Here is a 12,725-nt window from a genome sequence, read left to right as displayed (position 1 = left end):
GGTTTACTACACACGCCCTCTGCTGTTGAAGCATTTCCGTTCAGGAAATCCCCAAAATATGTGTAATATATGGTAACTGACCATACATCTGGTAGGTCACCACATGCAACACGAAGTGACAGGGCACCCACACGCCACCTCAGCAGTCTCTATGGGACTTCCACACAAGCCGACCTCACGCTCACACTCTGGTGCCAAACGGTGTACAATGTATTTCCAAGTGAAATAGGATCTTTTAATATCACATATCCAAACAATAGTTCTCATTTCAAAACGCAAAATAGGTCCTTTGAAGATCAGCTGCTCCCAGGCCAGGTGAGCGGGGTGGGATACAGCTGACTGGCACAACTGCTGAGGTTAGACCTCGGTTCTTTGGTAAGATACATGCTGGGAACAAATGCGAATGCAGAGCTGTACCAAAAGTGTCCATTTAGGAGACTAATGATTACTCCACGTCCCTTATTAGAGATTTGCATTTAAAAAGTCATATACATTAAATAACTCTCCAATGTCTAAAAAGCAAACATTTGAATTAAGGAGCATATATTCTGCTACCCCCACCATCTTAAGATCAAGCAACACGTGTGGTAGAGAAGGGAAACATTAAAAACAGGCTGTCTGTCTCACACAGTTTATTTAACAATAGGTAATAAGAAATCAATTTTTAACAGTCTATACAGTGATTGAAAGTTCATATTTATAAGTAATCAACTTTAATTGCATGATTTACAACATTTGAGGGTTTTTTGCTTTCTATTTTCAAGTTTTACAGAAAGTGGAAGAGGGTGGGAAAGGGGCATGGGAGAGAGAAAGCAAGCATAAAGAAGAAACCCCGGGGACTTTTTCTCAGGTTAAAATCATCCCACTGGAATTGTTTCTTACCCTCTTTTTTATTTTTTTTCCTTTGTTAGATGTAAAAATAACAAAAAAAATTCTTTCAAGAAAACAGAAACCACAATATATATACTACATCCATTTGGCAGCTGCCCCTGTGTATTTGCAAAAATGTTGTCTTCTCTCTACATGTACAAATTATTTTAATACTTGAAGTTTTTAAGCTCAGACTCTTGTATAGAAAATTCTTGGAGGACAAAAGTAGACTTCAGGAGGGGACCGAGTTATTTAATATTTTTACACATTTTTCAAAGAATTGACATATTTCCAACCAAAGAGGAAAAGATTGGTATTTATTTTTATATATATATATTTATATATGTAATGTATTTTTAAAGCAACATTAACCCCTTTTGTCCTCCGGTTTTAGGAAAAGGTTCTCCTGTGGTTTTTGTTTTTGTTGGTTGTTGTTTTGTTGTGATGTTTGTTTTTTTGCAGTGACTTGAAGAAAAACCAGAATAGGGAAAATGTTTACCATCTGCCTCAGTAAATAATAACTATCAATATTACATATTTTCATTAATTTAAAAAAAAATAAAACCTATTGGAGGCATGAGTAGGGCATCCTTCGGTGAACAGCCAAAAGACCACCCTCTTCCCCTGACCTCCCCAACGCACACAAGGAAAAAAAAAACCAAAACAAAACAAGAAAAAGGACTGGTTATGATTCCAGCCATAACAAAAATATATTCTTTGTACTCTACTGTCCCTCAGGTTCGTTGTTGGTTTGTTTTTAAAACCACAAACTACTGCTGCAGAGTTCAGATGTGTTCCAGGGAAAAATGTTGTTTTAGCTAAGAAAGATTCAAAAAAATTTGTCTTCAGTACAAAAAGTCTTGAGAAAATAAGTTTTTTCTTTTCTTTTCTAATTTTTTTTTTTTTGCTCCCAAAATGCTACAACGTGTCTAGTGTATGTCTAGTGTACTCTGTGAAAGGTTTGAATTCAAGTCTGAGTTCTCGGAGCTGAGCCCCAGTTCCGTGGCGCTTGTACCATGGAGGCCTGCCATGCCAGGATTGCTAGCGAGCTGGGAAAGCATTGCACTCTGGTCCGGGCTGGCAAAGTGCCCTTGATCCATGGGGTTCGCCTGGGCAGCTACCAGTCCTGGATGTGGGGAGCTGGTCTGCGGGGAGACGTGGTGCGGAGAAGGCTGAGGTTGCATCCGGGGAGATGGGCTGGAATGGGGGGGCTGGGACTGGGGCCGCGGTGAGGGTACAGGCTGCGGAGAACGCACTTGATTGGTAAGCGATGAAGGGAGCTGCTGGCCCTGTAGGTGTGGGGACTGGGCCTGATTGGGGAGCATGTGCTGCTGGGGGCTCATAGGATTGGGCTGAGCTGGGGACCCCATCTGCTGCTGAAGGAGCCTCTGCTGGAAAGCTTGCTGCAAACTGGCTCCTGTCTCTGCACTCATCGCCTGTGGAAGCTGGCTTATTTGTCCCATGTTTCCTTGCTGCATCTGCTGCATGTGATGCTGCATTCGCTGCTGCTGCTGCTGCTGTTGCTGCTGCTGCTGTTGGGGATACCCAACGCCCTGGGGCTGCTGAAACTGGTTGTGGTTGGCCATTCCTGGCCCCAGTGCTGGTCCTGCTCCCTGCTGCTGCTGTTGCTGCTGGTGGCGCTGCTGCTCCAACATTTGGTGCCGCCTTATCAGGAGGTCGCGGAACTGGGGAGCCATCCCCGAGTGATTCATATTCATCTGCTGTGCCTGAGGATTCATCCCAGCCATGGCCTGCTGCGGCTGCTGCTGTGGCTGCTGCTGGGGCATGCTGGGCCTCTGCACTCCTGCTTGCATGGGGTTCATGTTCTGCATGGCTGGGTTGGGGTGCCCCTTGCTGCCCTGGCATGGCCGGCTGCGGCTGGAGCCCCGGCTGACCCTTGGGCATGCCAGGCTGACTTGCCATTCCCTGCGGGTTCTGGGACCCTGCATACTTGGCCGCCCGCTGCTTGATGAAAGCAGCCAGCAGCTGAGGATTGGAGTGAAGGATGTTAAGCACCTGCTGCTGCTGCATGGGTGAACTGGGAGACCTGAGAGTCCGCAGTAGGTTTTGTAAGGCAGCCTGGGGCAGAGGTGGTTGTTTGGGCTGAGCAGCGCCAGGTACCTGACCCATCCCTGGCTGAGGTGCCATATTCATCGGCTGACCTGGCTGGGCTACTGACATCATGGATGGCCTCTGCATTCCAGGCTGCAGCTGAGTTTGGGGTAAGCCCCCCTGCACCCACGGTGGCTGCTGCTGCATTCCCGCTGGCCCCATTCCTTGATCTATATGACCACCAGGACCTCTGCCTATCTGTGGAGGGTTCATTCCCATAGGCGGCATTTGGGGCATCTGGTGCTGAATTGGTCTTTGGAAGATCTGAACCTGTGCCATCTGACGCTGGGTCTCCGCTGCCCGCTGGATCTGCATGGCTATTTCCACTGCTGCTGGAGGAGGACCCTGAACTGGCGGTTGAGGCGGCTGGGGCGGAGTTGGAGGTGTCACCTGGCCACCTGCCTTGCCCTGTGACACAGCGCTGGGGGGCTGAGTTCTTGGCATGGTGTAGGGTGGCATACTGTTGGGAGGTGCAGGTTGAGGCTGCGAGGCAGGCTGGGGCGGAGGCTGGGGTTGTGGCGTTTGCGGTGTTGGGGGCTGCTGACCCGTTGGAGTTGTGGGGGTGGCTGGTGTGGGCGAGGGCAATCCTTGCTGCTGGCCCACCACACCGGTCCGCTGCATACTCGCCATTCTCCTCCGGAGCATCTGCGCCTGTTGCAGGCGGTGCTGAAGTTGCTGTTGACGGAGCTTGTGTTTAATGTTGAGGCAGAAGGGCACTGGGCACTTGTTCTCCTGGCAGTGCTTTGCATGGTAGCAGCAGAGAGCAATGAGTTGCTTGCAGATGGGACACCCTCCGTTGGTTTTGCGTTTGCAGCCTTTGGTGTGCTGGACAACCCGTTTCATCTTCTGGCAGGACGGCAGCGAGCAGTTGGCGTTACGACACTGGCAGGCGTGGACCAGAGACTGGATGCAGCGCTGAATGCTCAGGCGGCGGGAATCACCAGGGCTCTGGGTGGTCGCAGTCTGCTGGTTGTTACTCTCATCATCTAGACCAAGGCCTAGTTTTTCCATCTTGTGGTCATGGTTTTTAGTGTTATAGCAGGTGATGCACAGGTCATAATCCTGCAAAGGCAATGCAGGAAAAGTTATAAGTGTTCCTGAAACCCCATACAATACATAAATGATGTCATGCTACCTCAACAAATTAGTCCCAGTATGTTTCAGACAAATTGTTGCTCTAGGGAAAAAATTAAATCTTTCACACCATGTTGAGGTACTGGAGAAGGAATAAATCCAAATACCAGCCAGGGAAAGTGTGTGGGCACAAGGGTGTCTGAAATCTACACAAATACATATAGCTTGAAAAACAGGTTTGCTCTGAGCTAGTAAGTCACACATGATTCAGCTGGGCCAGAAAAATCCCTTTCTTTCCTGACAGGAAAAGAGAAGAAAAAGGCAAGGAACAAACAGCTGCCCATCTGCTGCTGTTTCAAAAGAAGGCAAGAGAGGTACGAATTTTCAAAAAGAAAGGAGAACGAAAACTACGTATTTTCAGTTAAACAGCACAGCATACTGGGCAGAAGAACAGAACAGAATTCACAATCTGTGAAAGCAACAGCACAATATTTTGGGCTCAATAGTTGATACTTAAGAAGAAGATCCAAGTCCTCAGAATTCCTTAATCCATAAGGAATATATAACTTTTTTTTTGGTATATACCAGGAAACCAGAGCACCATATTTTAATGAGAGCTTTTCAGAACTGAATCCGAGACAGTAATTTCCTTCCAGCAGGCTAAGAAAGTTACAAACCAGATTCAAGGTTAGTCCCCTGTGGAGGGCACCACATTGACCCAGACCACTGGGCTTGATCTTCAAACACACTGCTACTGCTAACACTTCTGAAGACAAGAATTATGTCAGCAGCATTCTACAGAGAGAGAATAGGGTAGCAGAAGTCACCCAAGTATAGGAGCACAGCACAACCTCTATGCCAGTAAACCAACAGAGAACCATGTTCACAGAAATACCTTAACACAAAGCTTGTGACTCTGGAATAACAAAAGATGCACTGGGTCTATCATTACAGCCCAAGCAAATGCTACAGTTCCTAACTGCTTAAGCAGCAGCACCTTGAATAAACTACAAGAAATGTGATTCTGCTACTTCAGTTCTTCACAGCTTTAAAGCAGATGACAAAAATCACACCAAATAGCAGATTAGTAGAACTGCCTGTTACAGAAAACATTCCTTCTCTTTTCTTTCTGAACTGCCTGAAGGTGAGCTGTACAGACCCTTTTCCATCAGTTAATACTGAGAAATTAGTGGAGGTAAAAAGATAGGGGAACACAAGCAGGGAACACTTCACCAAGCATACCTCACAAACAGTGCAGTGCCATCTGGTCTCCACGTGATGCTTGCACTCATTGCAGGTGTAAACAAAGCGGTCTTGGCTCTGGGTATGCAGTTCCACCAGCATGCACATGGTTGACCACTGAGCCCTTCGTAGTGAGGAGAACTCGAGGTGCTTGTCTCTAGCAAGGGTTAAGAAAGCATCACGCCCATCCATCAGGTCACACGGAATGAGTGGGTCAGGCTCAACAATGGGAGGCAGGGAGTTGGCTGCAGGGCCAGCAATGAGACGGATGACAAAGAAGACCTGAAAAGGAAAAAGACTTAATATGCCAGCACTTACCAAAATGTTTTGGTCAAACTTCATTACACATAAAGTTTACAACTCCATGATCAACTAACACATGAGATGTGGTATGCTTGTAAGGACTGGGAAATTTCAAACCTCTGGGTGCTTTGTAAGATTACCTTCTTCTAAAGCATTAGGTAAGAAGCATTGGACTGAACAATAAAACTGTTGTGACAATCTAGGCTGTCAGGAAGTTCTGTACAAGCACAGTTGTATTTACCCCAACAGCCCTCACAGAAAAGAACGCCCAGACTTACTGGTACTTGTGTGGTAGACCACTCAATTCTCCAGCCAAACCTGTATAATTTACAAGGCACAACTCTGTTTGAAGCATCAAAGCTTTGTACACTGCTTTACTCCTGTAAAATACGTATTTCTCATTCTACCAAATCTTACCTCCTTGTGCTTCTCCATAGTGGCATACAGCTTTTGGGAGAGGTCGTTGGACACATTGGGCATGCCAGACTTTTTCTTATTGCCACGACTCAAGCTGCTCTTGTTCTTACTTGTCTTCTTATTATTCTTCTTTTTGGCATTTTTGCTGTCTCCCTTGCTCACCTATTAATGTTAAAGGCATTTTATGTCAGGTATCTAAGTCAAACCACATCAGCATTTTACTACTTTCACATCTTCTCTAACTGCAGATAAAAACATTTAAAAATAGTTTACTCTGAAGACACTTACCAGGGTCCCCTGAAACACTAAATTAATTCAATTAGAATCACACCAGAAGATAAATATCAGTAGTACATAGTTCTAAAAAATTTAGAAGCATAAATGCTTAGAAAGTGCAAAGAAAATGTTATTTACTGAAACCTGTTTGTCTGCTATAGTTGAACACTGAAGAACTTCTTGGATAATCACAAAAAGATTCAGCAGATGGCTTTTCAATTCAATTCTAAACTAAAAATAACTGATAAGTACAGCTGACATTGCACTACTGAGGTAAGAAAGACTTAATCCACCTAGGTTTATTTTACTACAGCTCTTTGACCAATTTATTTTTATTTTTAATAGACTGCATTAAATGGATTTTGATACAAAGCTGTCGTTCATTAGGAGTGCCTTTTCTAATATGCACCTTCCTCCTGTCATATCTTCAGCAGTAGAACAAAGCAGGTCATTTTCATTTAAATTATGATCAATTAGCAATGAACAGTTTATTCTTCTTTGTGTTTCTCAGAGGGCCCTCCAAAACACTACAGCCTATGATTATCAAGGATCAAAGCAATTCTTATCCAAAGAAACATTTTTTCTAAGCTTAAAATACTTTTTCTCAGGATAAAAATTTCCAGTGAAGAGGAATGACTATTACAGAATCACAGAATTAATGAGGCTGGAAAAGACCTCTGACAGAATGAAGTCCAACCTATGACCTAACAACGCATCAGATAGACCATGGCACTAAGTGCCACATCCAGTCTTTCCTTAAACACCTCCAGGAATGTCTGATTACTCTTTCCGTGAGGAAGTGCTTCCTCATATCCAACCTAAACCTCCCCAGGTTCTCATGTCATTTGACAGTACAGTTTATTATTGCCTTCTTTTCACAAGTTGAAACATGGGGTCAATAAAGAGTTAAAACTGCTTTCAATAATAGGGTTAAGTAGTAATATGCTGCAAGCTTGCCCACTGAAGGGGTCTGGGGCCAAACTGCTGTGAAGGATCAACTAAGTGCTGACCAACCTCTTAGACTGAGCTAGGTTATTCCTCATGACTGGTTTCTGGCGTATCAGAAATGGGAACTTGCAGCTATGCCAAGTGGAAAACAGACCTTTAAATAATACCTACCCAAGTAAGACATTAGTCAATGCAAACTTGATATCAAATTGCCTAATTCCCAGGTTACTTTTGCACTTTGAATAAACTAAGTCCTTGAAAGGAGGTATTGCAAAGAGCAGCACAGGACAACCACAAAGTCTAGTTGTAATGTTAAAACCAATGTTTTGATCCAAAGTTCTTCCAGGGAAAAGATTAATTCTAAATCCCAATAAAATTTATTATCTAATAAGGTGACAAAGAAACAGTGTTTAAGCCTTAAAACTTTATACTAAAAAACCCAGAGTAAATTACTAAATCGCAGTGCTTTTACTTTCTCAAAATATTGTGCTAAGATTGGTATTAGAACATTTAAGTTATAAAGAAAAGAGCCACTATTCAACAGCTAAAGGAAAAAGCTTCCAAGTCAGGCTGAGGTTGCAGCATGAACACTGATAATAATTGGATTTCAGAAGCAAAATATTCAACTAGCAGCTGTTTCAATCTAATAGACTTTGGTAATCAGGCTTATAGTCATACGAGCAGCCACTGCTCATACAAACGTAGTTTAGTGGTATGGCTCTAATTTATAAAATGTAAAATTGAAATTTATATTAAAAGTGAAGCTAGAAAGGTGAAAAACCCAGTTAAACAAAGTGCCTAGGTCCCCCATTTTTTTTTATTAGCCATACATAATCAAAACTTTTACATTAGATAATGAAATAGCAGAAGCATTCTTACGTCTGTGCTTTCATTACTAGTGTTTTCTTCTCTCTTCCGTTCTTCTTCCTCTTGTTCCAGTTCCTTAATACTCTCCTCTAGAACATTAGGCCAGAAATCCCCTTCAAAGTAAGGTAGCTCTTTTGCACTTGTTAGACGATCTTCTGTTGCCTGCTTAAATATATCCTGGAAAAGAGCAAAACATTTGGTTACTGCTACTACAAGTCAAAGAAGTAAAAGCAACCTTTTCAATAGGAGATTTAAAAAAAGCACCAGAAGATCAAACTAAAGAGAGCTTAATAATTCAGTTTGTGTCATGAAGGCACATTCTAAGTGAAGGTTTAAAACTTCATTAGTTACAGACAGTTCAAATAATTTCAATTATTCTCACTCTGAAGAAGTAAATTATTACTGTGTGCTAGACTTCAATACACATACTTACCAAGAAGGACAATATAGTCACTATATTGTTGATACTAGCTGAAGTCCTGATACTTCCAGAGATTTGACATACTTCTAACTGCACAGGCAGCCTAACCCTGCCAATTTATTAAACAAAGGAAGATTAAAGAGTCCATATATTTTCATAGTATTAATGAAATGAGATTTGCTCTCTTTTACAACGTTCATCAATAATCTACTTTGCTCTAGGGAATAATTTCAAATCTCTTGCTAGAACAATTTCAGAAGCTACCTTCTCTGAAGAGGATAAATTTTAGTACTCAATTCACTTAAAACTAATAAATGGCAATTATCAGGCACAATGCATAAGGCAAGAAAGAAACCAAGACAAGACTGGTCAACCCCCCACCTTCCTCTCCCCTGTTATACAGACATACACTTAACAAACCTTGTAGTCATGGACAATGCGCTCTGACACAGATTTGTCCAGCATCTTTTTGTACCACTCTTGCAGTCGTTTGGGTTTGGGTATCTTTTGGTCAGGAGGATGGCAGTGGAAGATGTAGTCATCTCCTTCACTAGGTGGGCATGCCCAGATATGTCCAGTAGTATACCTAGCAAGATTAGACAGAAAGTACATGTGAGATCTTGACGATTAACACCAGAGCTTGCTCTTCTCTCTGCCACCAGATGGCGCCACGACGAAGTTGGCTGGTGTTACCAGACGGACAGGAATTGCAGCTCCCCGAGATTTTAATTCTAGCGTTCATTCAGCGTCATTCGTGCGAGAGCACTACCATCTTTTCACTTTTTTAAAAATTCAGCGCCGTATGTGGAGTAGCTTATATAAAATGTGCATGTTTTCCACTCTAGATAAAAATCAAAGCCTGATACAGACCTGCAATTGCCACCTCCCAACTAACTAATAAGAGGAAGGTGGAGACTAGGTATTTCAGTAGTAAAAGCTAGAATTCTTCACCCTTAGAGACAGTGCAGTCATTCATTATCTAGCAACATTTTAGAAACAGATCTACTTAAACACACAGTTTACTTTTCTACTGTGAATCCTCTGGTTTTTAACTTGTATTTATCAGTTTTTAAAGGTTTCAGAATTACATCTTGGACTAACAGTCACTGTCAACCTCTGCTATTGGGTATACAATCCAAGTACTCTGAAGATAAATGGCATTCAAGTAGTAGCAGCTGCAGAGAATATAATTCCACCAAGATCACTTCTTCATCCTCAGCTCTTCTCTATTAGTTTTTGAAAAGAGCTCCAGTAGGAGGAATAATGAGATCTCAAGTTATAGAAAAATAACCATCCTTGCTCTGTTGAGAAACATGTCTGCAGAATCCTACCCAAACTCTGGGAACTGCAGCCAGTTGTCATTCCTTCTGCCCGAGACAGGAGAGATGATACATGACATACTATTCTCCCAAAATGAGAACCTGATGTTACCCATCAGCACAGAAAACAGCATTAAATAAAACTCAGGCCTGAGCTCTATACACCAATTTTAAAGACTCAGAGATTAGAAACTACACAATGCAAAAAAGTAGAAAGAAGTCTAACGTGTGCCTTTGAAGTACTAAGGAACTTACCATCTCACTGAGGCACTGAACACAGCACCACCCACCTCTATTCTGACTCCCCCAATTCTTCTCTTGCAACTACTCTTAACGTATTCCCTAATAATTTCTTCATTAATAACACTCTGCTAAGCTACACCGGATACCTTTGTCAACAGACTGATGTCTACTTCACTGCATTTCCTACTTCAGTAATCATGTCATTTAATTTCCACCTCTCCCATTTCTTCAGTTGCTCTGTGTTCTCTTTTGTGCTGTCCCAAGTATATTCTCCTCTAACTTAGCTTCTCAGTTTCAACTACTTGTTCTGTAAGAGATTTCCTAGCAGCCCTACACAGCTGTTACAGAGTTAATCAGTACAGACAAAGTACACTTACCTTTCTCCTTATAAACATGGGTAAGAACTTACTTGCCAGCCCAAAGAAACTACCTGATTAAAACAGTGGCATTACACAAGGACTGCACTACCAACAAGGCCAGTAAAAATTATGGTCTGGATAAAAAGGCTTACTTTTTCTACTTAGACTTAAGAAAGTTTTACATAAGTTTGGAAACCTAAAAATATCCAAATTGCAAGCCTCTCCTGAGAAGTCTGAAATCCCTTTTTTTGTCTTTTCTCCTTTACAACAACACACAATTGTTCCCAAGTTAGTCTATCACTGGTTGACATTCAGGCACCATATCGCGCATAATAGGATGTAGGAATTTCATTTGCACTACGAACAGCCCAGCATAAATGCTGCACAGAAGAAAATGTTAAAATAGACTTACCCTAGTTTCTTGACGTACTCGAGATACCCAATGAGTATTTCGTGATAGACAGCAGTCCTCAAGCATTTGGGGCGGAAGAAGTGAACACTGTCAAGGTAAGATATATACACTCGCCTAAAAAAGAAAAAGGCATGATGAGAAGCAGAGATACTGAAGTACTTCTACACATATACTACCGTTATTTTATGCATTTGAAGCATCCAATACAACAGCAATCTTCAAAGCCTCTGATCCTAATTTACTTCTAGAAACTCAGCTTTCTTTTGATACTCTAGCCTCATCTCTTTAATCCTTCTCTGAGAATACTGACAAGGGATCCTTAAGCGATCCACAGTCTGGCAGCCAGCACACCCAGTAAGAAATGGATCCAAGGACATACTCCCTACAGAAGCTTCTTTCTTTCTAGACACTAACAGCACTAAGCATCTTCACATACGCAACGCAGAAGTTCTACCCAGATCATCAGAAGGTTCACCCAACCAAGACGGTACCAAAATAAAATACTCACCTTTGATTGGGTGGAGGACAGTCCGATCCATACTCCTGTACATGCATCCCAAAGAAGCATAAGTCTACACCATCAATCTCCTCAAAGGCAAAAAGCGCTTTTGTTCGATACGGGAAAGACTCGGCCATCTCTCCGCTGTCTACAAACCTGCAGATTATAGGGGGTAAAGGGGAATACCAAATACATTTGTGTCACTAGGTAAAAGCAATAATGATGAGGACTACTCTAAGTGTAACTTTAGCGCTGTTTTGAAGTTAAATGCTTACAGACTACTCAAGCGTAGGGTATCCGCTTTTTACTATGAAGATGACACTCATCACAACTAATCAGCATGCTGCTGCAACATCTGTAAATAACTGGTCTGTGGTGAGGTTTTGAATATAATGGCCTTTTTTTAAATAGCAGCATGTAAGTATATTCAAATAGCTTCCACCTCCAAAGGAAAGCAAAATTAGAAATGGAAAGAACATACCTTGCTTTCATTCCTGGTTTTACTTCAACAGTTTTGTCAGATGCATGTACCACTCTAACTGTAACCTCTCCTGCCTCAGGGTGATTCTGTCGTCTTAGGAAATCATTGACTCTGTTCTCCAAGAAGGTTCCAAGTCTTGTAGCTGGTAGCCCTGCAGGAGAAAAATATAGCTCTAAATATATATAAAACTCAATTGTTCAACTGTGATTTCTCTATTCAGATGTGAAATGAAAAGTGACTTTTAATGCATGCCGCATGTTACTGAAAATTACAGCTTATTCTTTAAACACTAGTACTTCTAGATGGGGTGCACTGCTTTTAACATACAGGCAACATTTACAGTTTATACATTATTTAAATGAAGAATCTGTATTTCAGGTCAATTTCTATCTGTCTTAAAAGTGAATCACAATGAAGCCTCCTCCTGAATAGAAGCTATTAATTACTTAAACAGGATTAAAAAAACACTGCTCAGACACAGCTTCAAGAGCAGATGTTTCATTTGGAAGTATATTCTGTCTATAAAGCCACACTAGCCAAGATAGTCTCTTCACTTACCAAAACAATGTATTTTGACAATGGAAAGAACAACTAAATACAGCTGTCTTTGCAAGCCATGTAGCTGGTAGAAGTACAAGCCTAAGGTTAGCTGACACAAAACCTAAAGCCAAAAGGGAGTTTTAAGACTTTGGGTATAATAGGGCTTGTCTCATTGCTGTCCATTACTTCTGGCAGAGTTGCATATCTGCCAATCAGCTTTTCATTCTTCCAATTTGACACTTCCCTGTGAAGCATCTCTACAGTACATTATGTGTGGAATACATACAGACTGCTAGAAACAAAAGCTGACAGAAACCATTACAAATCCTTGTATTCTTCCTG

The 12,725-nt window shown here is 42.0% G+C and overlaps 1 protein-coding gene across 1 annotated transcript in view; it reads right to left on the bottom strand.

The window, feature by feature from the left end:
- Positions 1–1,142: 1,142 nt before the first annotated feature.
- EP300 (E1A binding protein p300) overlaps positions 1,143–12,725 on the bottom strand; it is a 61,969-nt gene continuing 50,386 nt past the window's right edge. Inside the window, 9 exon segments of the mRNA XM_009996349.1 lie at positions 1,143–2,718; positions 2,720–4,044; positions 5,299–5,580; positions 6,019–6,180; positions 8,122–8,286; positions 8,951–9,116; positions 10,864–10,977; positions 11,372–11,518; positions 11,844–11,994. Of these exon segments, the coding sequence (XP_009994651.1) occupies positions 1,800–2,718; positions 2,720–4,044; positions 5,299–5,580; positions 6,019–6,180; positions 8,122–8,286; positions 8,951–9,116; positions 10,864–10,977; positions 11,372–11,518; positions 11,844–11,994 (3,431 nt within the window). The 3' untranslated portion in view covers positions 1,143–1,799.

This window comes from Chaetura pelagica, unplaced genomic scaffold (genome assembly GCF_000747805.2).
Source record: "Chaetura pelagica isolate M959 unplaced genomic scaffold, ChaPel_1.0 scaffold414, whole genome shotgun sequence".
In the NCBI taxonomy this organism is placed as follows: Eukaryota; Metazoa; Chordata; class Aves; order Apodiformes; family Apodidae; genus Chaetura; species Chaetura pelagica.
Note: the sequence above shows the minus strand (reverse complement) of the source record. Positions and strands in the feature narration are given on the sequence as shown.